We start from the raw sequence: 23,262 nt of genomic DNA, 5'->3' as shown, positions 1-23,262 counted from the left end.
ATCAAGGCAAAATTAGCATACAATCTAAAATAAATGATTTTCCTAAGTGTACTATGAGGTCCCATGAGGGAGAAGAAAGAATGTCTCTTAGCTTTCCAGGTCTTTTCACATCATGGTGTGAAAGCCTACTAAATCCATATAGTTCTATAATAACAAATATCCCTGAGATAAAGGAAATCTATCATTTGCTAAGGAGAAATGTTTTTAGATTGCCTTCTTATAAAAAGTAATTTGACCTCTTCCCCCTATCCCAAATCCCTGAGACTTTGAAAGGATAAAGAAACCAATTTGGAGCTCTTTCAAAGGATTTATTTGCTACAGAATTGCTTGAGCCCACCAACAAGATGAACTTGGGATTTCTGTGTTTAAAAGGATTTTGCTCACGGATTTATTTTTACAAGTGCTTCAACATTCAAAAAGTAATTCTTTTTGCCAGTATTTGGCATGTCTAGAAGAGGTTAGAAAAAGTTAGAATCTATAGAATTAGATGTCTAAAAATAGAAAAAAACCCAAACATTTTAAAACTCCTCATTTGGACAGGTCCTGAGTTGAAATCACATTCATCTGCAAGAAGAACTGTTTTAGGTCAGAAACACTGTGTTTTGTAACTCCAGATCCTGATCTTGGATTTAACTGGTGAGGATTCCAGGCACTGCATGAATGACAGGAGAGATGTCATTCAGTTGGGCAATTCTGGCATGTGTCCTACCTGGCTTGTAAAGTTTTATAAATATCTCTTAAACCCAAACCTCCGGTTCTCTGATGCCGATTGTCAATCTGATTCTCAATACTTTTTTAAACAAATAAACCAAAAATTTCCCTGCAAGATCATACATTTAAGTATTTGTTGCTTGTGGATAGATACAGAGAAACCAAGTATGGATGTGAATTAACAATTCAGCAAAGGAGCTGTGAATCTCTGGATGGCTGCGTATGTTCCAAGAAAAGTCCCTCGCTGTCCCTGCACTTGCAGAGGTGACCATCCCGGCAAGGTCAACCTGAAGAGGGTGTGAAGCCCAGCAGCTGCTCGATGGGTTTAAACCGCCACTCATCTGCCTCCAGCTCTTCTACCAAACCAGCTAATTTTTCCATCCGAGCAACTTGCTGATCTGTAAAGAGTCAGGAGGCAAAATATAATACAACGTATTTCCCATGAGACAGTCACCAACCACCAACGTGATCATTGGTTTAAAAATAATTTCTAGAAGGAGGTGCCTGGATGGTTTAGTTGGTTCAGTGTTTAACTGTTGGTTTTAGCTCAGGTCATGATCTCAGGGTCATGGGATCGAGCCCCACATTGGATTCTTTCCCTTTCCCTTTGCCCGTAGTCCCCCTGCTTTTACTCTTTAAAAATAAGTAAAATAAGTAAAATCTTTTAAAAAAGATAAATATCTAGAAGGATTTCCCCCCTCAATATTTAAGTGTTAGGGCCTTATTCTATGTTAGAAGATTAAATCTAAAAAAAAGAAAAAAAGAAAAAAAAGGAAGGCGTATGTATCCTCTCTGCCATAGTGATTTGTGTACTAAAATCCTAGCATTCCAAGCAACTGCAGCTTTCCCTCCTACTTATGCCTTCAAGGGAGAAACATAATTCCCTGATGCATAAATGAAGACCACAGAAAAGGTGCTACCAGGCTCTTAGAGTGCAGACAGACCATAAAGTATCACATAAATACTTGAAGAATGAAGATGAGGATGGTAACCAGTGAAGGTCAATGACAAAAGGTTTCAGAAAAGGGAGGAAAAAGCAACACAAGAGGAGTAGAAAGCATGAACTTCTCTAGAAAACTAACCCTTTTGACTCTAGCTTTGAGCCTCAATGTAGACATTTTGTCTGGCTTAAGTAGAATGCTTTTGTCTGCAGGTAATTTAGAAAGTTCACTTAAAACAGCCTTGTTGAGTTTCAGGAGTTTTTGTCACAAAGCACACTGATCTTTCTGAATCCTCCTCTCCTATCCCCCTGTCCCCAACTTATTCTCACAGTTAAGCATACAACACTTATGGGCTTACCATGTTTCACCTGTTTAAGTGTAGATGCCACTTGATAACTGAAAACGGATTCGCAGAGGAATCTCTCAGAGCCATCTACAAACAGAAGAGGAAAAGTTTTAATGTGCTCTAAGGGTTTTATGGCTTCTGATAAACCAAGTAAACGTGCCCATTCTTTTCAATGCTTTCACATTCAGGGTCCAGTTTTCAGTGTTTACAAAGAGGGCTTCTGTTTCATTTAGAACTAACAGTGCTCTGCTATAAAAGCTACTTCTTCTATACCTAGAATATTACAACAGTTCGTCTACTTGTTTCACAGTTTAAAAATAATGTTTAAAAAAAACAAAAATAAGAAACCTCAGTGTGATGTATTGGTCAACATTTCTCCCCTCCTAACCTGACAGTTTCTTAATGTTCTCCTATTCTGCATGTCAGGCAAAGACTGACATCTGACACATTTGGCCACGTGGCTCCTGTGCTCTCAAAATACAAAGGCACATCAAAACTCTAAATCACTTTTAATTCTGAAAAGTAAAGCTGAGGGGGAAATAGCTGTTGTTGATTTTTAACATATCAAATTACATCACTATGACCATCACATAGGACTGCTGGGAAATTTTATTCTGTAAACGCAAATTGTAACCTTGATTTTCCAACTGAACCAAAACACTGCAATTTGCATGGTGATAAGAGTATGGTGCAATTTCAGAACCTAGCATTGTACTGGTGCCAAGAACTGGTAACAAGAAGGTAGCTAACTCAGTCACAACAGCACTTGGAAGAGGATTGTGAAACATAAGCTAGTTCATGTTATTGTGAGACAAGGGGAAAATATACCCCCAAAGACACAGAGCTCATATAGGAAAATGTGAGTTTTAAAAAGGTAGCAGAAACTATTTGGGGAAGGTGTCTTATTGCAAAAATCCTAAAACAAATGGGGGAAGAGTACACAGCTGTCTTTTTTTAGGTGGTAGTTCATGCCAGCACTACTAAGTGTCAAGCACTCACCCATCAATCATGGGTTGGCATGTCAGCCAGCTATTAAGTGACAAGGAGATAGGACTAACACATTCTGGCTTCATGCTGAGTTTCACACAAGGTTGACCTTACTTCAGAAGTCCTGTTGTAGAAATAAAAGAAACCTCATTTGAAAGAGTCAGGAGGCCAGAAGGGGGAGCTCTCATGCCCTAACTCTCCTGGTCAATGGCCGACCCTAACAAGAAGAGGCAAATTTTGCTTTCCCAGCAGGAAGAAGCTTATTATTTTGCTACCCTAGCAGGATGAAAAAAGTTTTTCTTCTTGCCAGGCAATAGCTTGGCCAATGAGAAACTGTCACAACTCAGCCAATGAAAAACCACTACACTTCATCAATGTCTAGTTTGTGTCAATGGATTTTTTATTTATAATATAGTTTCTCCCAACTCCCACCTTTCCTCTCCTTTGTTCTCTGGACTTGCCTATGGTTATACCATTGCCTGCCTGTCCTTGGTCACAATTCTCTGGTACTCCTGAATAAATCCATTTTTGCTGGTAAAATAATGTGAGTTATTTTTAAGATTAACATGGTAAGGGGAGCCTGGCTGGATCAGTTGGTTGAGCATGTGACTCTCTTGATCTTGGGGTCCTGAGTTCAAGTGCATGTTGGCCCTCAAGTTTACTTAAAACAAAAAACCAAAAAGATCAGAGGTAGGCCTGAACAGCTCAGTTGGTTAAGTGTCTGACTCTTGATCTCAGGGTTGTGAGTTCAAGCCCCATGTTGGGCTTCACATGGGGCAAGGAGCTTACTTAACAAAAAAACAAAAAAGATTAGTGTGCCTGGCTGACTTAGTTAGTAGAACATGCAGCATGCAACTCCTGATCTCAGGGTTTTTGAGTTCAAGGACCACCTTTGGTGTAGATAGAGATTACTTAAAAATAAAAATATCTTAAAAAAAAAAAAGATTAACACAATAAACAGTAAAACCATAGATATTGTATCCAAATGGCTTGAATATACAACCAAAAGGTTTTCTGTCCAATATTATATTCAAAATTGATGTAAAAAGAAATTAAAATGTAATTATTTTTATACATGTATTTTTGTATGCATAATATGTATTATTTCAAAATATTATTTCACCAAGTACTATACCCCTTAGGAAGAGTGTTACTTCTTTAAATTCAACCTCTTTTTTTTTAAAGGTTATTTGAGTGAGTGAGAGCAAGTGAGATAGAGAGAGAACAAGAATGGGAGGAGGAACAGAGGTTGAGGGAGAAGCAGACTCCCCCAGCTGAGCAAGAAGCCCACGTGGGACTAGATCCTGGCACTCCAGGCTCATGACAGAGCTGAAGGCAGACACTTAACCGACTGAACCACCCAGTGCCCCAAATTGAACCTCTTCTATATTATGTACTATATAGTATATGATCCTATCCCCTTCTCCCTCCCCCATTCCTCTGGGTGAATGGAAGTCATTTGTGAGCAAATCATTTAAACTGAGCAAAAAATTTTTATTTTCAATTAACCAAATATTATACTGACTGTTCAGTTTATTATGTAAATATTCCAGTGTTCACTATTCATACCTTGGCTTAAAGGGTCAAATTAGAACTCAAGTTTATTTTAGAAAGAGCAAAGCATACAGAACTAGAGTCCACTTCTCAGGTAGTTTGATCCTGAACTTTAGGATCTCATGCAAGGCAGTGGGGATTCTGGGCTATACGGATCAGGCCAAGATGTATTTGGAAACTCTTGGAACTGCTACCTCCCACTTACATTTAATCACAGGTGCTATTAGGATAAAATGCTTAAGTTATAACATTTGCATTTTTCCCTTGGCAATGAACTTCAAAGCAAAGAGATGTAAGCTAATCTTTCAAAAAGGCCCCTGCATATCACTTTACCATTCTGTATGCCTATGGAACACACTTTCGCTGATTTGCAGCTCTGTATTAGCCACAAAGTCCATTGCTTCTTAGTCACATCCTATTAGATGTGATATCTGTACCAATCTAAAGCCTGGAATTTCTCTAGAGAGGAGTCAGCCTGGGGCAATCATTCTTCTATTTAGAAATTGTAATCAAACCCTTTGTAACACACCAAGTAGCAATACATCAGTTTTCCTCCTAAGGGACAAGCAAAGGTTATAAGTAGTGAAAAGGTCAGTAAATTGCCCAAATCTAACATCATGCCAACTCCAATAAATAGGATGCTATCAGATTCATTTAAAAGAATATTACCTCACAGCAGGAAATTAGACAATGCCAGATAATTTATGCTTTAGCAGCCTACAATGTCACTAAAATTCAGCTACTTCTGGGCTGGAAGGCAGTCTCTAATTTGCTCCCTAATCTGAGTGAGGACAATCATAGCCAAGGGCAGGAAGAATGCTGAAAACTGCTGTACAGATCTTCGGTTTATGATGGGGTTATATCCTGATAAACCCATTCTAAGCTAAAAATACTAAGTTGAAAATGCATTTACTACACCTAAACTACTAAACATCATTAGGTAGCCTAATCTACCTTAAACATGCTTAGAACACTTACATTAGCCTACAGTTGCGAAAAATCATCTAACACAAAGCCTATTTTATAATAAAGTGTCAAATATCTCATGTAAATTATTGAATACCATACTGAAAGTGAAAACCAGGAATGGTTGTATGGGTACAGAATGGTTGTAAGTATATCAGTTGTTTACCTTGGTGATCGTCTGGCTGAGAACTGTGGCTCCCTGCCCCTGCCCAGCATCCTAAGAGATTACCGAACCAAATATTGTTGGCTCAGGAAAAGATCAAAATTCAAAACTCAAAGTATGCTTTCTACTAAATGCATATAGCTTTTGCACCCTGGTAAAGTAAAAAAATCTTAAGTCGAACCATCAGTAAATTGGGGACCATGTATACATTGCTTATGTGAAGTGTCTAGATTGGATGCACAAGAATGTTTATTCAAAAGGTTAAGTACGTTATCTGGGTTTCACAGAAGGATGCAAGATCAATTTGAACCTGTTAAGATTATAAATAGTATCCAACCTTGGCTCCTGATTGCTTTTCTTCCTTACTGTGAAAAGGCAACTTTTCCTACTCTGTTTTCATATTTGATTAAACTACTCTAAGAAAAATGGTCAGGTACCTGTGCATTAGATTAACTGTATAATAGCATCACCTATAAACATTGTAGAATATGCTTCTAAATCTAACATTCTTATTAAATTTCATTTAGCAGTACTCTTTCAATTTAACATTTATTTGAGTAGGATAGTTCATGGATTACCATTTCTAATTTTTCATAGTCTGTCCTTAAGTGTAAGTAGCTTTAAAATACAGCTAAAACTTTAAACCTAAGAAAGGGAATGAAAACTCTGCATTTTGAATTTTTTATTTTTTTTTGCATTTTGAATTTAAACCTAATATAAATTCGTCCTACAACAGAAAGCCAACACATTCTTCCATGGAGCATACTGGGATGGAGTAAAAATGGATAGAACTAAAACATGTTAGAACCTCAACATTCAGACTAATCTCAGGAGCCTTTCTTCTTTAATGTTTCCAAGTAATCTGGAGTATACTGATACAGAATGCTTATAGCTTTGAGACTAAGGAGGTACCTCCTGTATTAAATTTCTCCTGTAGCTAGGATTTAAATGACTTCAATCTTAGAGTCCATTGTTAAACATCAATTCCTTTTCTGCTGCTGTAAGACTCATTAAGCAATTTAAGTGCCTCCAACTTTTGATTTTTTGTGGGCAACTTCCTTAACACCAGGTCTCTGCTGCATATAAGACGTCAAAAATGTAGTGCCACATATGGTAAACAAGGCCCCAATTGTTCATTACATCTAGAGTCAGTGATACTAATTCAAGAATTCAGTTAACAAAACTAAAGAAAACGAGAAGGCAAAGACAGAAGTACATACATCTCAGATATATCACTAACTATATTACCTGACTAATTCACCAACTTGATTTGAACCAATTCTAGAGAGGCTTGTGGTCCTAGTTTTCTCATGTCTCTCAGTCACAAATGATTCTTCTGTTTGTTCTGGCTTTAACCCAAAACTCTTTTCACCTGATATAAATGAATAAAGTTTACTCCAAAAAGCTTACTCCTAACTATAGTTTGTACCTTGCTCAGAGATTTCTAGATTAATTTTTAAATATACTTACCAAAATTTGCAATTTAAAGTAAAAAAGATCAATACATAACTAAGCACAAAAGTGCTAGAATCAGGTAGATTTTGAATCCTTAATAGTTCTTTGCTGACTTTTTTCAAAGTGTGACGGTTTAATAGTTATGGAAGAATCTTTCGTGAGCATCCCTTGAATGTCAGTCAAAAGAAAAGATTTCTGTGCTGCACCCTAGACCAATTTAGCATCTCTAAGGTGGGCAGAAATGTGCATTTTAAATAAGCTCTTCAGGTGATTTTTATGCTCCCTATTAAGAGTTTACTGGTCTAGCTCCTCAAGTGACACGTATCCCATGAATTTCAGGTATCAATGCAGTGTCATGCTTACAGCCTGTGCTCTGATCCCGGCTAGCCAGTTTGCAAATGTGTGCTGAGTAGGATGTGGATGATTTGATACAAACCCAGCTCCCGTGCTAGAAAAACCATACAGTACTGTTCTACAGTGGGCCAAGGGAGCCATCTTCACATACAAGAGTAGTATATTAATTTTTATTTCCTCTTAGAACCTATTTGATGAGGTTAATCTAGGAGTAGATTAATTACATTAGAAAGAAATGTATCAAACCTACTCATTATAGGGAGGCAGACTGGTGCCAGGAATAAAGCAAACTGGAGAAGGAGGTCAAGAAAATTCTTGGTTCTAGTGCTGACTTTGTCTTTAATGTGGTCAAATCACATTAACTTTTCTGGGTCTAAATAAGTCTAGATGACTTCCTTGATTTCCAAAGCTTTTTTCAGCTCCAAAATTTTGATTCTGGAGAAAGATCTGTGTTTTGAGCATAATATTTTGAAATGGGGACAAGTGATGAAATGTGGAGCTGAAATCAGGGCAAACTTGTCTCTAATCTGCTTAATAGCTTCTTTACAATTAATATTCATTGCAGGTCAGAATCCAATTATTCAGCAAAAAGCAGCATGAGATCACCTTCTAACATCTCTCCAGCTCCTTTGGGGTAGGTGAAAAGGGCTTTCCGTGGTGGGGCAAGGTCTGAGACACTGAAACCAGATCCAGTGACAGAACTTCCACTGACCCCACCAGCTGAGGAGGATGATGAAGAGGCAGCCATTTCCTCTCTAGCAGAATTCTCACTTCACTACAGAGAAAGAAAAACAGCAATTGGCAAGTTTATGGAAGTGAGACTGACAACATTTCATTCTAGCTGCCATAAAAGCCAGCATACAGTTTAGTAAAGAATTAGCTCCCCCTTTTTCTACCCTCTCTGTTCCCACAATCTTTTACTGATGCCTCATACCAAAATGTCTCTCAGGATTTTATGTGAAAGTATGTTTATTCTGTTTTTCTACTTAAAACACTTACTTCCTATCATTAGCAAACTGTTTATATGGCTTGGGATCGACTGTGGGTGATTTATGGGTTATGAAGGGGTGATATGGCAGTGCCGAGGTAGCCATTTGACTGAGGAAATAAATTATATGAGGATAAAACAACATGCCTCATAGGACAGTTTGTCTTGGCTACACCCTGACAAAGCCACACCAAAAAATTCACTTATAAAATTTTCCAAATAAAATTCCAGAATAACACTGTGTTCTGTTCCCAAGGAAAGGGAATTGGTTAGGAAATACATATTTGTCCTTTCATTAAAAATGTTTTAAAAACTTTTTCATCCAAATGTAATACCCAAATTGATCACTTGGTGGCATCCCCAAACTGGAAGAAAATAGCTCATAAAATGATCTTCAAATTCATGGTTTATTATGAATACAGCAGCTGTGTTTAACCCCATGTCATATCAAAAAGCCCAAATGCAAATGAGAAACTCTGTACTGAATACATGATTCCTTACAAAAGTTCAAAACAAAAATACTACTTTTTGCCACTGAAGCTTATATTACATACTTAAATAAGATTCTAAGATGTTTATGTTTTCTAAAAAGAATAGTCTAGCACTGTGCTAATAGAACTTTATGCCATAATGGAAATGTTCTAACATTTCTGTGCAGTCCAACATGATAGCCATTAACCTCACGTGGCTATTAGTCTAGTATGACTGAAGAACTGTGTTTTAATTAAAAAAAAAAAAAAAAGTCCCTACACCAACGTGGGGCTTGAACTCACATCCCTGAGATCAAGAATTGCATGCTCCACCAACTGAACCCAGCCAGGTACCCCGGAAGAACTGTCCCTAGGGACTGCCAGAGTGAGGACAGCTTCAAAGGCTAGATGCAGTGTGACTTCTAAACTGAGTATAATCAAAGGAATTCCCTTTCATCCCATTTTCCTTCAAACTCAGAACTACTATCATTCAATACACAAATGGCCACTGTATTTTAGAACTGTATTTTAGATTATGTATTTAATATTAATTAAAATTTAAATAGCCACATATGGCTAGTGGTTACTGTACTGCATAGTACAACTCAAGTATTTAGACAAAAAAATGACTTTATACTGAATTGTATGCTTTAAGATAGCTAATAGCTAATTTTATGTTATGTGAATTTTAGCTCAATTAAAAAAAATGACTTTTAAAAAATGGGGCGGCCTGGGTGGCTCAGCGGTTGAGTGTTTGCCTTCAGCTCAAGGCATGATCCTAGGTGCAGGAATCAAGTCCCGCATCAGGCTCCCTGTGAGGAGCCTCTTCTCCCTCCATCTATGTCTCTGCCTCTCTCTGTGTCTCTCATGAATAAATAAATAAATAAATAAATAACCTTAAGAAAAAAAGGATTTAAAAAATGAATTTCCCTCTTTAATGGCCACCGAGAATTTTAGCCGATTTTTTCCTTCATTTGCTAGTTGCAAAATAAAGACATTTGTTACAAAAGTTGGAATTTTTTTTTTTTTAATTTTTATTTATTTATGATAGTCACAGAGAGAGAGAGAGAGAGAGGCAGAGACACAGGCAGAGGGAGAAGCAGGCTCCATGCACCGGGAGCCCGACGTGGGATTCGATCCCGGGTCTCCAGGATCGCGCCCTGGGCCAAAGGCAGGCGCCAAACCGCTGCGCCACCCAGGGATCCCGGAATTTTTTTTTGAAAAAAAAAATAAGGGTATGCTATTCAGATATAAATCCTATATATACATAATCCAGTTTCTTAGGAAGAAAAATGATATACTTTGCATTTCTGAAATGCTGGCTGTTCTTGTTTCCTTAATTTTGTGATGACTTAAGGCTGTCAGGGAAGCAGAGTTTAGTTTCTGATTTCATTATATGTCCATAAGAAATATGATTATAAATGAAGTGGGATATGGGAAGAGTAAGGCAACTGCTAGAACCAGAATGTCAGCCTATTTAAAAATACAAATTGATTAGGGATATTGTCAATCTTGCTATTAGATCACCTTTTTTCTCTGAGCTCTAAAACTTCCAAGTTGTATTCGTATTCATAGAGCCAACAACTTTTCAAGCTGGATTTATATCCAATTCTTTGGGCAACACTAGCTTGATATATAGCTTGACAGGTTCTTAAATGCTCTTTTAAACAGAATTTAAGCAGTAATGGACCTGGTCTAAATTTCTAAGTGGATTCTTGTTGGGATTCAAACAAAGAACACAGATAATTTAGCCATCTTTTGGACAGGTACTCAGTCTTATTTTCCACCAGTTCAGAGCAGAACCTACAGTGAAGTGTTTATCTCACCTAAGACTTAAAACTCTAATCTTCTTCCTACACCTTGAAAAATTCTCTATTCAGTTGCAAATGCAAAGGATACTTTATATTTTGAAATCAGTTGCTCAGCACAGCTCCCTAGGGACTGCCAGAGTGAGGACAGCTTCAAAGGCTAGATGCAGTGTGACTTCTAAACTGAGTATAATCAAAGGAATTCCCTTTCATCCCATTTTCCTTCAAACTCAGAACTACTATCATTCAATACACAAAATGGCCAGGGTTGGAAACTGGAGTGCGCAATTAGCACAAAGCTACTTTTACATAAATAAGCAGTTTACTGCTGAGGTAGATAGAATAACACCTAAGTAATTTCTAGCTTTAAAGATTCAGGTTGAATTTTACATGCTGTCAGCAGATGGTAACAGGAGGTAGAGTGAAGCGAACAATAAACAATAAACCCCTGCTTTGTCACACTGCTTTATGAAGGCAGGCATTCTGATCATCAGAACCAAATACAATGCTTGGCCTATACTAAGTAGCTGTTGATTTAAATAAATGCTTGCTAAATGAATTAAACATTTCACAGGAACCACAAAATTCCTTAAAGGTCATCTCGTCGGATTCCCTCGCTTTACAGATGAACAAACAAAACTGAGCTATACAAACGTTAGCTTACATGCTGTGACATTCTTCAAGCAATGGCTTTGTGGGCATATCATGTGCCATGTGAGAGGTAAAACAGCATAGTGGTTAGAGTTAGAGTTCAGGCTCTGGGTTCAGGTGGTGGTTTTGCTATTTAGCTTGCTGTATGGCTCTGGACAAATCCCTTCACCTCTCTGCTCCTCAGTCACCTCATGTCTAAGATGGGGATAATAATAGTACCTCCTTCATAAAGGTGTCACAATGGTTAATATAACCAAAGCATTTGGGATAGTCACAGGCACAGTAAACATTCAGTATCAGCTATCCAAAATTAGTAATGGATATTGACTCCTGAATCCCCCCCCCCCCGCCCATGCAGATCCCAGTTTTTTATCCATAGTATGTCCAAACACACTCAAGAGAGGTTTTAATTCTCTGCGTTTGGCAGAGTCAGCAAGCTCGCAGAAGGGAAAGGATCTCTGCTCAGCAAGAGGGAAGGTGCCCTCCATCTATGCACTTGACACTCTCATTTTTTTTTTTTTTTTTTTTTTTTTTTTTTTTTTTTTTAACAGATATGTTTTTTTTTTAAGTCTTTTTTTTTTAGATTTTTTTTTAAATTTTTATTTGTTTATGATAGTCACAGAGAGAGAGAGAGAGAGAGGCAGAGACACAGGCAGAGGGAGAAGCAGGCTCCATGCACCGGGAGCCCGATGTGGGATTTGATCCCGGGTCTCCAGGACCGCGCCCTGGGCCAAAGGCAGGCGCCAAACCGCTGCGCCACCCAGGGATCCCGACACTCTCATTTTTAAGGTTCAGGAGTTCAAGGAGAATTCTATGATCTAGGAAAACAGGGGTGGTGGTGGTGAAATGAGTTGTCTTTCTATCCTCGAGGCCTAGCACAACCTGGGTCAGAACGTTTCCTGAATGAATACCGAACAAATGACAGAACGCAGGGCTAGTGGCTCAGCAAAGGTTACACGGGAGGGATGGAGAAGCGGGCTGTCACGAGGGTTGGTCCATTATTGAGGTTTTTTTTTTTTTTTCTTTTTTTTCCCTTCCTCATTCTGCAGATCTAATACATTTTGTATTAACACAACTCTCTCCCACCCCAGGCTGCTGGGCCCCAGGCAGGTCCTCAGCAAAACTCTGCCTAATGAATAAATGTTCATGATGAAGTAGCCTGGGCTTTGGCTCTCGAAGGGAAGCTGAGTCCGCTGGCCTTAGAGATGCCCAGAGCCGAGCAAGACCACCCTGGGAGGGGGGGGGAGGGGGGGCGCGGGGCGCAGCATGATCAACCATCTACTCCAGGTACGACAGGGATGACTTCCGTTTTCATCAACTTTACTTCCTGTCGGATGTATACCTATTAAAAAGAATTCCTCCCTTTAGAATAAGTCTCCTTATGAAAAAGATGCTTTAGGAAAGTATTTCTGGCACGATGCCAGATTATTAGAAGCAATCGTCGAATTCCACCATCAACAAATCGTTCCACTTGAACCGCGAGCTCACCACCCAAACCGAGGCAGCAGCTAAACACCAGGTGCGGTGGCGAGGGAAAAAAAAAAAAAAAAAAAAAAAAAAAAAAAAGGAGGGGGTGCTGGAAACCGCGGGGGAAGAGCGCCCGCGGCTGCCGAACCAACTCCAAGGCAAGCTTTTCCTGCCCTTTTCCCGCTCGGTCTCAAGGGGGCGATGCTACCCGCGCCGCCCCACCGCGCAGGCGCCAGCTCTCCGCGCGCATGCGCACCCCGTCCGGCGCGGCCTAAGGAAATTTCCTCTCACGCTCCCACCGAAGCAGGCTCCAGTCTCTCCTCCTATCTTCTCCATTTTACTAGTCCCTGCAGGTAGGATCCCACGGATCGACTCCCTTCCACCAAGCTCCCGGGGGGTCCCTAAGCCCTCGGCCACTTACCTCAGCGGATTTGGCGCTTTCCCCTACAGCCCCGCCCCCAGGGCCAGCCAGAGCGGCAGCGTTTACAACGACGAGGACGGCGGCGTGCGCGCGCCCGCGCGGAGGAAGCCGGCGACGTGCGCGCGCCCGCGCGCCGGGAGGGGCGGGTGGGGGCGTGGCCGGGGCGTGGCCGGGGCGAGGCCGGGGCTGGATCGCGCGCTCCCGCAGAGGACTTCCGGGTCTTGCGCGCCTACCTGGCTTTACGGCGGGGGTCCTGCCGCCCCGGGGTTCCTCGCTTTTTTTGGCTTGTTTTTATGATTCAAGGCTTCACCTTCCCCCACGACATCGAAGGCCCTCTGCTCTCCGCGCTCTCCAGACTGCCACGAAGCAGGGTTACGCGGGTCAGCCCCCCGTCTTTCAGACAGTCTCGTAGGCCCGGTGCCCTACGGGAAAGGCAGGTGAAGTTTGCTGTCCCTTACTCCAGAGCCGAGGTCTGAGGGTCCGACCTAATCATCAAAGGCTCCTTTTGTGAAGCGCCTATTTTTTATTTTTTAATTTTGTGAGGCCCTGTGGAATAGGCCACCACGGGCGTAATGTCAGAACTCTGTTGCTGATGGATCCCGGCGTCGTCCGAGGGTTTATCTTCCATGGTGTTACTTCTCACAACGCAAAATCCCCCCTTGGTTCTGTAATCACGTCACCAACCACAGTGACGTCACTAACCACAGCGACGTCACTTGCTGAGGGTTGGATTGGGCTTTAAGGACTTAGTGCATTGATCAGTTGCACTTACTTGTGCACATGATCAATGCACAAGTGCATTAAGTGTTTTGGGGGCTTTAGTTGTTTATTTTTTTATTTAATTTTTTTAAAGATTTTATTTATTTATTCATGATAGACACAGAGAAAGAGAGAGAGAGATAGAAAGAGACACAGAGACACAGGCAGAAGCAGGCTCCATGCAGGGAGCCTGACGTGGGACTTGATCCTGGGACTCCAGGATCAGGCCCTGGGCTGAAGGCGGCGCTAAACCGCTGAGCCACCAGGGCTGCCCTGGGCTTTAGTTGTTTAAATTGAAACTTAAATTTTAATGCACTGTTTAAAGTTTAAATTTTAATGCATTACATTTTAATGCCTTTTGTGCCCAAAATGCACAAGTGCATTAAGTAATTGTTTTGGGGCTTTTTCTTTAATCATGGGCTTCCAAGACCGTAACCTATGTGGTTAGGAACATTGGTTGAACTTAATCACAGCTAGCCAGTAAGGAACCTTTGTTTCCTTAATTCTTTTTTTTTCTTTTTTAAGATTTTATTTATTTATTTGTGAGAGACCACAGAGAGAGAGGAAGAGACATGGGCAGAGGGAGAAGCAGGCTGCCTGTGAGGAGCCTGATGCGGGACTCGATCCTGGGACCCCAGGATCACGACCTGAGTGGAAGGTGGATGCTCAACCACTGAGCCACCCAGGTGCCTTGTTCCCTTAATTCTTGGCTCATTATGTGGTGACTAGAAGCTTGGCTTCTCAATGAGCGATGTACATCTTTGAGGAGTGGCCTATAGAAATGGATTCCTCCCCTCAGCAGTGTGTTGGTTTGAAGAACCATGTCGGTTAAGTCATGTTTTAACTGTTCTGATGGGCAACAGGACCTAATTCTGAGGTATATATTTCTTGCACCTCTAAAAGTACTTAGGGGTTATTTATTCCCCCGAAGGATAAGTGTGCTACACATTCCTAATCCTCTTAATTATCATGCTGGATAAAAAGAGTGAGACACTTAGCGAATGGTTAGATAAACACAGAAGGTTGTATCCTACTTCAAGTTAAAATAATAAAGACATCTGTTCTCTCAAACTCACAGACAGGCTGTATAGAGAGCGAAGAGTATCTTTTAATCACCATTTCTTAGAGTGCTGAAATAGTTTACAAATTACTGTCTAGGGGCACCTGGCTGGTTCAGTTGGTGGAGCAAGTGACTCTTGAGCTCAGGGTTGTGAATTCGAGCCCAATTTTGGGTGTGGAGATTACTTAAAAATAAAATATTTGGAAGCAAAAACAGGGACGCCTGGGTGGCTCAGCGGTTGAGCACCTATCTTTGGCCCAGGGTGTCATCCTGGGACCCGGGATCGAGTTCCGCATCAGGCTCCCCGCATGGAGCCTGCTTCTCCCTCTGCCTGTGTCTCAGCCTCTCTTTCTCTGTGTCTCTCATGAATAAATAAATAAAATCTTTAAAAAAAAAAAGAAAGCAAAAACAAATCACTGTCTAGAGTGAACCAGGCATGGAATGCTGTCGTGGAAAATACAAAAACTGACTTAAAATAGCTTGCAGATTGGGGAAATCTAATGGAAACAGTGCTGCTTTTGTTTAGGACGTGCTGTGAACTGATATCTAATTACATAATGATCCATAAAATAGAGATAGGATTTTTATTTCTGATTAAAACAGGGTAAGGTGATCATTTGTTTTTCAGGATTTCACTAGAATATTGTTCAAAGAAAGTATCATGGAAGTTCTGCGCCCACAACTTGTAAGAATTGGTGGACGGATTTATAGAAAAAATCCCATCCAAGAACAGACTTACCAACATGAAGAAGAAGATGAAGACTTCTATCAAGGTAATCCTAGTTGTTCTTTGGTCACATTAGTACAATGTTCTTTGCACTGTGGAAACAATGCTTTAAGTGTTTCTATGTGAACACTGAAATTTGAGCTGTTTGGCCTCTACCTAGCTCCATTTGTGTTGACATAGTCTAAGGGGACCGATGACTTTAAGTTTGATGAAGCATTCTTATTTGCACTTCCTAAATCACATTTCATCTTTGTGCAGAGACTTAAGTATAATAAGGGGTAATTTTAATAAACTGTTAATGTTAACCATGAATATTCTGTGACAAAATTAAGTTCCTTTTTTTTTCTTTTTAAAGATTTTATTTATTTATTCATGAGAGACAGAGAGAGGGAGAGACACAGGCAGAGGGAGAAGCAGGCTCCATGCAGAGAGCCCAATGTGGGACTCAATCCTGGGACTCCAGGCTCATGCCCTGGGCCGAAGGCAGACGCTCAACCGCTGAGCCACCCAGGGATCCCAAAATTAAGTTCCTTTATCTGTAAAGTTGTGAAATAATATATATAAGTTGGTGAAATAAGTGAAATACGTATTTTGTCCAGTGCCCCAAAATGTTAACTGTTGTTATTTGTTTCTTCTTTGTACTCAGGCAGTTCCAAATATACAACTAACATAATTTTATTATTACATAGGGATAATTTTAAGAAGTAAACAGTGGAGATGGATTATGAATATTTTCAAGCCAATTAACTTGGGCATGAGTTTAATGCCTCAGTAGAGCTTTTCAGGTTCTCTGCTTCCTTTTCCTTTTGGTTTATAAGCTTTTTCATCAGGCCGTAAGCCTTGGGGATTTGTCTTCCCTCTGGTTTTCCCCATTGTTTCCCTTCAGCCTTGGGGACTTGACCTTCTTTACTTGACCCTCCTGTGTTTTTAACTGGCGGAATGGAGTAAGTTCTCCCGCTGCTACTCCTATCTCATTCACTGAAGTAATGTGTTTTAACACTAAAAACTGCTTACTTGCCCACTGTTAGAGGATACATTATGTTACGTGAATTCTCCATAAAAAGGAAAAAAAACTTTTATTGTCTTTGTTTTTTGGGGAGAAAACCGTTAAATGGTGGCATGTATATACTACTTTTCCAAGGTTCTAAGACTGGAAGATTTAAACTAGTCATATGTTTTTTGTTTTTCTTCTTTTTTTTTTTTTTTTTCTTTTTTTTTTTAATTTTTATTTATTTACTTATGATAGAGAGAGAGAGAGAGGCAGAGACACAGGCAGAGGGAGAAGCAGGCTCCATGCATCGGGAGCCTGATATGGGATTCGATCCCGGGTCTCCAGGATCACGCCCTGGGCCAAAGGCAGGCGCCAAACCGCTGCGCCACCCAGGGATCCCTGTTTTTTGTTTTTCTTCTAAGAGCAGGTCAGGACTGTTGGAGCAGCATTCTGCAATATAAAGTCTTGGGCTATTCTTTGTGTGTATGTGTTTTTTGAAACCTTGAGCATGGTTGGCCAGTGGTGAGAAGACTGCTGTCCACAGAGCAGCAGCTGTAAGCGAGGTGTTATGGTTTCTCTGCAGGCTTTGTGGAGTGTGCAGAGGATCCCTGTGATGCCTATGAGGTGGTGCAGACACAGCAAGGTTTCCGGTGTACGGTGAAGGCCCCCAGCTTGCTCTACAAGTGAGTGCGCCCCCCCCCCCTCCCCGCTTCACGGGAAACACTTCCAGGAAACTCTTCAGGAAGCTGACTCTTTCCCATACATATTGCAGTGCTTGACTACTAATGGCAAAACAGTTTCGTGTTTTATGTCTTAGAATTTCTAAGGACTGATTATGGATCAATTTCATCATTCCAAATGTATCACCAAGCCATGTTGATTTTGCCTCTTAACTATCTTTTGAGTCTACCACTGATTGCGTTCTTTATTGAAAGACCAGCACCCTGCTGCATCTTTTTTGGGTTAATTCAAACAGCCTACTTACTAGGCTGTCCACATTGATTATTGTTCTCCCAGTCAGTTCTTCACATTGATCTTTCTATAAGGCAAATGTGATTATTACTTTTGCTTAAATCCATCAACATCCTTCCACTGAAGATGGAATTCTGTTCCACTATAGTGCTGAAATCTGAATGTGACTTAGCCAGCCCTGCATTTTTCAGTCTCAACTCCTTTCGCTCTTCTGGTTTTGCACTTATGCCTAGCTAGTTTTCTTCAGTTCCTGAAACATTCCTTTGCTCCTTCCTTTTTTTTTTTTTAAATTTTAAAAAAATTTTTTTTAATTTATGATAGTCACACAGAGAGAGAGAGAGAGAGAGGCAGAGACACAGGCAGAGAGAGAAGCAGGCTCCATGCACCGGGAGCCCGACGTGGGATTCGATCCTGGGTCTCCAGGATCGCGCCCTGGGCCAAAGGCAGGCGCCAAACCGCTGCGCCACCCAGGGATCCCCCTTTGCTCCTTCCTATCATAGATCTTTGGCATATGCTATTCCCTTTGCCTTATAACTCTCTTTCTTACCTAGTTATATTCTTCCTTAGGGAACCTTGCTTTGACACCATCATCCCTACCAACGACACTGATTACCGTATATTTTCATAACACCCTCTGCCTTTCCTTTGTAGAATTTTTCAGCCATTTATATTTATTTGTGTACTGTTTGATGTCTTCTCTGCAGATAGGAGACTTCTGGAAGGCAGGAATGTGTCTGTTCAATTAATCTCCAGTGTTTGTCAAAGACTGGTATGCTTTCTTCAAGGTTGCCATTATGAATTTGCTTGGAAACCTTGTGATCACTTCAGTGGGTGCTTGCTTGCTTTCATGATTGCCTGCACTCTGTCTCACCACTATCATGGTTAGCTTATGTGGCTAACTGGCTTCTTTTGGGCTGACACCTGTAGAGATAGGCTGGCCTAGGAAGTGTGTAAATTGTTTTTCTGTTGTAGCAGGTGAATTAAGTCTGTTCAAGTTCCTCTGTGAAAGGAGAGCTACAAATATGGAATCATATGCCTGTAAGCTCCAAGAAGCAAATCATTTTATTTTCACCAATCTTGAAAATATTCTGAAACACCTATTAAGGATGAAATCCTTCTCTTGGAATGTGGCCAAATGAGAAACCAAATGCTAAATCTGACAGCTCATTCTTCTTTAAGGTTCCAGTGACATTTTCTTCCAAAAAACAGGATTTTAGAAAATCATGGTTCAGTTTCCTGATGAAATCAATGTAACTGTTTTCCTTAATGTGTATATTTGCTACCACTAAGGTGTGTAAAAATTCCTTAGATGTTTGATTCCAATTTGATGATCTTCTGAATTCTACATATTCTAAGTATTCATTATATTTTAGATGACTTGCATGTTAGATTATATATTGGTTCTGCTCAATTGTAATTAATAGACAGTATTTACTAGGAAGATCTTTTTTTTTTTTTTTAAAGATTTTATTTATTTATTCATGAGAGACAGAGAGAGACAGAGACATAGGCAGATGGAGGGGAAGCAGGCTCCATGCAAGGAATTCGATGTGGGACTTGATCCCAGAACTTTGGGATCATGCCCTGAGCCGAAGGCAGTCATTCAACCACTGAGCCACTCAGGTGTCCCAAGATTTCTTTCTTATTAATCATTTCTGTAGGTTCATTTAGATCAAAAACTTGACCAAACTGATTTATAATCAAATCCTAATGGTGGTAACACCTATCCATTGGCTAGATGTAATAATACTTTATTTTAGTTCCCGATATCAGATGCACATTAGAATCACCTGGGGAGCTTTTAAAACTCCCTATACTTGGGTGCACCCCAGACCAATTAAATCAGAATCTCTGAGAGCTGGACTCAGGCATCATTAGTTTTTAAACCTCTCCAAGTGATCCCAGTGTGTAGCCAAGATTGAGAATCACTTGATCTGGTAGGAATTTCTTTATATATTTAATAAACGAGTCACCTTTTCACTGTGTATGTCTTATTATTGAAATGAATGTTTTAGATTCCCCCTGTAAACCTCTTCTGAATCTGGCTATGCTGTTAGTTGGAAAGATGTCATTATGGGCTTAATGAGGATAGTATGGACTGTACTGAGCTATGTGCCAGTCACTGGGAAGCCCTTTTATACATGATCACGTTTAATCTTTATTTATTTATTTTTTTTTTTAATTTTTTTTTTTTTATTTATTTATGATAGTTACAGAGAGAGAGAGAGAGGCAGAGACACAGGCAGAGGGAGAAGCAGGCTCCATGCACCAGGAGCCTGATGTGGGATTCGATCCCGGGTCTCCAGGATCGCGCCCTGGGCCAAAGGCAGGCGCCAAACCGCTGCGCCACCCAGGGATCCCTAATCTTTATTTTTAAAAAATTTTTTTTTCACGTTTAATCTTTATAAGAACTTTATTATACTTAGTTATAATAATTCACTACATTTTTGTAAGTGAAGAAATAGGCTTAGAGTGTTTTTTTTTTTTTTTTTTTTATTTACGATAGTCACAGAGAGAGAGAGAGAGAGAGAGAGGCAGAGACACAGGCAGAGGGAGAAGCAGGCTCCATGCACCGGGAGCCCGACGTGGGATTCGATCCCGGGTCTCCAGGATCGCGCCCTGGGCCAAAGGCAGGCGCCAAACCGCTGCGCCACCCAGGGATCCCGCTTAGAGTGGTTAATGACTTGCCCAGGACTTGTTTGAGTCTAAAACTTCTTTAACCTCAACCATTTCCTTTCTAAAATGGCTAGACTATTAACACCTTGAGCCAGCTACTTTTGTGTGCGTGTATGTATTTTTAAAGATTATATTTTTAACTAATCTCTACACCCAACATGGGGCTCGAGTTTACAACCCTCAGATCAAGAGTTGCACCTTCTACCGACTGAGCCAGCCAGGTGCCCCAAGCCAGCTGCTTTTTGTAATAGGTTCTCTACTGGCCACATGCTAACAAACAGTAGTCTGGGTGAAAGTACCCCTATTGATAAGGCCTGGAAAGACAAAAGTCTGACAAAGTGGGTGCCATTGAATCTCTAGTCCAACACAGAAAAACCACAGGGAAATTATGGCATTTCAGTCTTCTTCTAAACATCTTGTTTTTTTTGTTTGAACTAGCTTACTACGGTGGATCTTAATGGAAGTAACTGGGCTGGTTATTCCATGTAAAAACAAATGCACAGTTTTAGACCTAGTCACCCATGTTGTTGGATACTGTAATTGAAATCGTAGAAGCTGAAATGCCGTTGATGATGAAGTTTTTTTCTCATTATAGTCTTCTCTTTGAGTCTTTAATGCTTTAAAGACTGAAACTTTTCTCCTGGGATCCAGTGGTCTCATTTACTCTAACACCTCTAATGACTATGGGCTCCAGAAGATAACCTTGGATTGTCAGATTTATTCTAAGTGGCCCAGGAAGTAATGTAAGTGAGTCAATTGAAGTAGAGTAGATGAAACGGAGTAGGGAGTGATGGGGATTGTGATGAGCCCCTGTTCCAGTTTTAGGGATGAGAGTAAGCTCCAGCCTATTATTGCTGTGAGTTGTCAGATCTAATTTTTCTAAAAAACCCGGAAATTTATATTTTTAAGGTGAAATTTCCCAATTTTTAGACGAAATCTCCTGAACAAAACATGTATATGTGAATTCAGCCCGAGAGTTACCTGTTTACTCTTTTTGCTTTTGAAGCTATTCTGAATAATCTGTCCTAAATGGTGGGCCCTTCTCTTTGCTAAGTTCCTTACTCTTACTTTATTTATCAAGGATAATTATTTTATTTATTTTATTTATTTATTTTATTTTATTTATTTATTTTATTTTATTTTTTAAAGATTTTGTGTTTTATTCATGAGAGACACAGAGAGAGGCAGAGGGAGAAGCAGGCTCCATGCAGCCTTATTTATTTTTTAAAAAGATTTTATTTGTTTTTTTGACAGAGAGAGAGCGCACACAAGCAGGGGGAGCAGAAAGAGGAAGAAGCAGGTTCCCCACTGATCAAGATGCCCAGTATGGGGCTTGGTCCCAGGACTCTGGGATCATAACCTGAGCCCAAGGCAGATTTTTTTTTTTTTGAAGATTTTTATTTATTTATTCATGACAGACACAGAGAGGGAGAAAGAGGCAGAGACATAGGCAGAGGGAGAAGTAGGCTCCATGCAGGAAGCCCGATGCGGGACTTGATCCTGGGTCTCCAGGATTACACCCCCGGCTGAAGGCAGCACTAAACCACTGGACCACTGGGGCTGCCCCCAAAGCAGATTTTTAACCAACTGAGCCACCCAGGGGCCCCCAAGGATAATTCTTTTAGGATGAACTCCTAATTTAGTTAATTTGCTCTCTAAAGGCCAGTGTTTTCCCTAAACTGGTTGCTGAAAGTGCCTTTTGAGGTGATACCAGCTTTCTTTTCAATGAATTTCAGACCTAGATTTTGAATCTAATATTGAAGAGGCAACAGGTTTTGGACATGGCATGGTTATTTTTGTTTATTCATTAAATTGACTGTAGGGCATCATTTTGCCAATGAGTGCAATTCTATAAAGCTATACAGCTTTTAATTTCTTCTACAAATATTGAGCCTTTACTGAAGCACTTTTCTGTAAGGGAGTATCTCTGGTCCCATATGATTTAAACATGATGGAATTCTCTATTCTGATACATTTGACTTAATATCCTTCCATTAATTAATTTTTCTTTATATTATAGGCATATAGTTGGAAAGAGAGGGGACACTAGGAAGAAGCTAGAAGTGGAAACCAAAACTTCTATTAGCATTCCTAAGCCTGGACAAGAAGGAGAAATTGGTGAGACTCGGTATATATAAGTTATATTTGCAGTCACTTTTGTGTGAGTGTGGAATAGTGTGACCCAATTTAGTGATTTTTTTTTTTTTTTTTTAGTGACCCTGGGTAGAATTGAATAGCGACTGTATTCTTTATGGGGTTCTGTAACAATTGGCCTTTTCATAATATATCAGTATTGATCTCCCAAATGAGGAAAGATGTAGTTATACAGCCTCATCTTGATTGAATATCTGGGTCTTCAGTTTATACTTTACCATGTACTGATGTTATAAAAAAGCTTCCAGATTTTCTTGTGTATTAGGAAGATCCTTTTATGCCTTATTAGCTTGAAATGGAGTTTGTGAATTGTTTCAAGTTAGAGAAAACCATTGAGGTTAGCAAATTTGCAATAAAGTTCAGCACTTCCCCAGAAGGGTTCTCTTGTTTTTACCTTGCTTTGTAGACTGGGAAGGATATTATAGAAGTAATGATTAGAATAACAACCTGAATCAAGTAACTGCTCAGGTGAGGAAAAATAGTTCAGTATAAATTAAGTCAGAAAGTGTCTGTACCAGGTATCATTATGAACCAAGAGCACAGGCTTGTGTTGTAAAATGGCTTTGAGTGAAGGGCACTGTAGGGAAGAAAATTTTTGGAAACTCATTCTAAAATGATAGGACTTTTTCAAAGTCAAATAA

The 23,262-nt window shown here is 40.1% G+C and overlaps 2 protein-coding genes across 10 annotated transcripts in view; one reads left to right on the top strand and one right to left on the bottom strand.

The window, feature by feature from the left end:
- Positions 1-287: 287 nt before the first annotated feature.
- Positions 288-23,262, bottom strand: part of ANAPC16 (anaphase promoting complex subunit 16) — a 28,707-nt gene continuing 5,732 nt past the window's right edge. Inside the window, exons 1-4 of one of the 5 annotated variants that reach the window (XM_025434790.3) lie at positions 13,516-13,656; positions 8,084-8,252; positions 2,011-2,085; positions 288-1,109 (exon numbers count right to left, since the gene is read on the bottom strand). In XM_025434790.3, the coding sequence (XP_025290575.1) occupies positions 994-1,109; positions 2,011-2,085; positions 8,084-8,225 (333 nt within the window). In that variant the 5' untranslated portion in view covers positions 8,226-8,252; positions 13,516-13,656 and the 3' untranslated portion in view covers positions 288-993. Of the gene's footprint in view, positions 1,110-2,010; positions 2,086-8,083; positions 8,253-11,407; positions 11,566-13,282; positions 13,440-13,515; positions 13,657-23,262 lie in introns of those variants that run through there. The other 4 variants (XM_025434789.3, XM_025434792.3, XM_025434791.3 and 1 more) reach the window with 4 other exon arrangements.
- The window catches only part of ASCC1 (activating signal cointegrator 1 complex subunit 1), a 104,961-nt gene continuing 94,770 nt past the window's right edge, over positions 13,072-23,262 (top strand). For 3 of the 5 annotated variants that reach the window (XM_025434785.3, XM_025434784.3, XM_049109039.1), the window contains exons 1-4: positions 13,576-13,719; positions 15,730-15,874; positions 17,403-17,502; positions 22,488-22,585. In XM_025434785.3, the coding sequence (XP_025290570.1) occupies positions 13,576-13,719; positions 15,730-15,874; positions 17,403-17,502; positions 22,488-22,585 (487 nt within the window). Of the gene's footprint in view, positions 13,215-13,575; positions 13,720-15,729; positions 15,875-17,402; positions 17,503-22,487; positions 22,586-23,262 lie in introns of those variants that run through there. The other 2 variants (XM_025434786.3, XM_025434787.3) reach the window with 2 other exon arrangements.

Source organism: Canis lupus, chromosome 4, assembly GCF_003254725.2.
Source record: "Canis lupus dingo isolate Sandy chromosome 4, ASM325472v2, whole genome shotgun sequence".
Classification (NCBI taxonomy): Eukaryota; Metazoa; Chordata; class Mammalia; order Carnivora; family Canidae; genus Canis; species Canis lupus.
The sequence above is the reverse complement of the archived record's forward strand: the minus strand, read 5'-3'. Positions and strand labels throughout refer to the sequence as shown.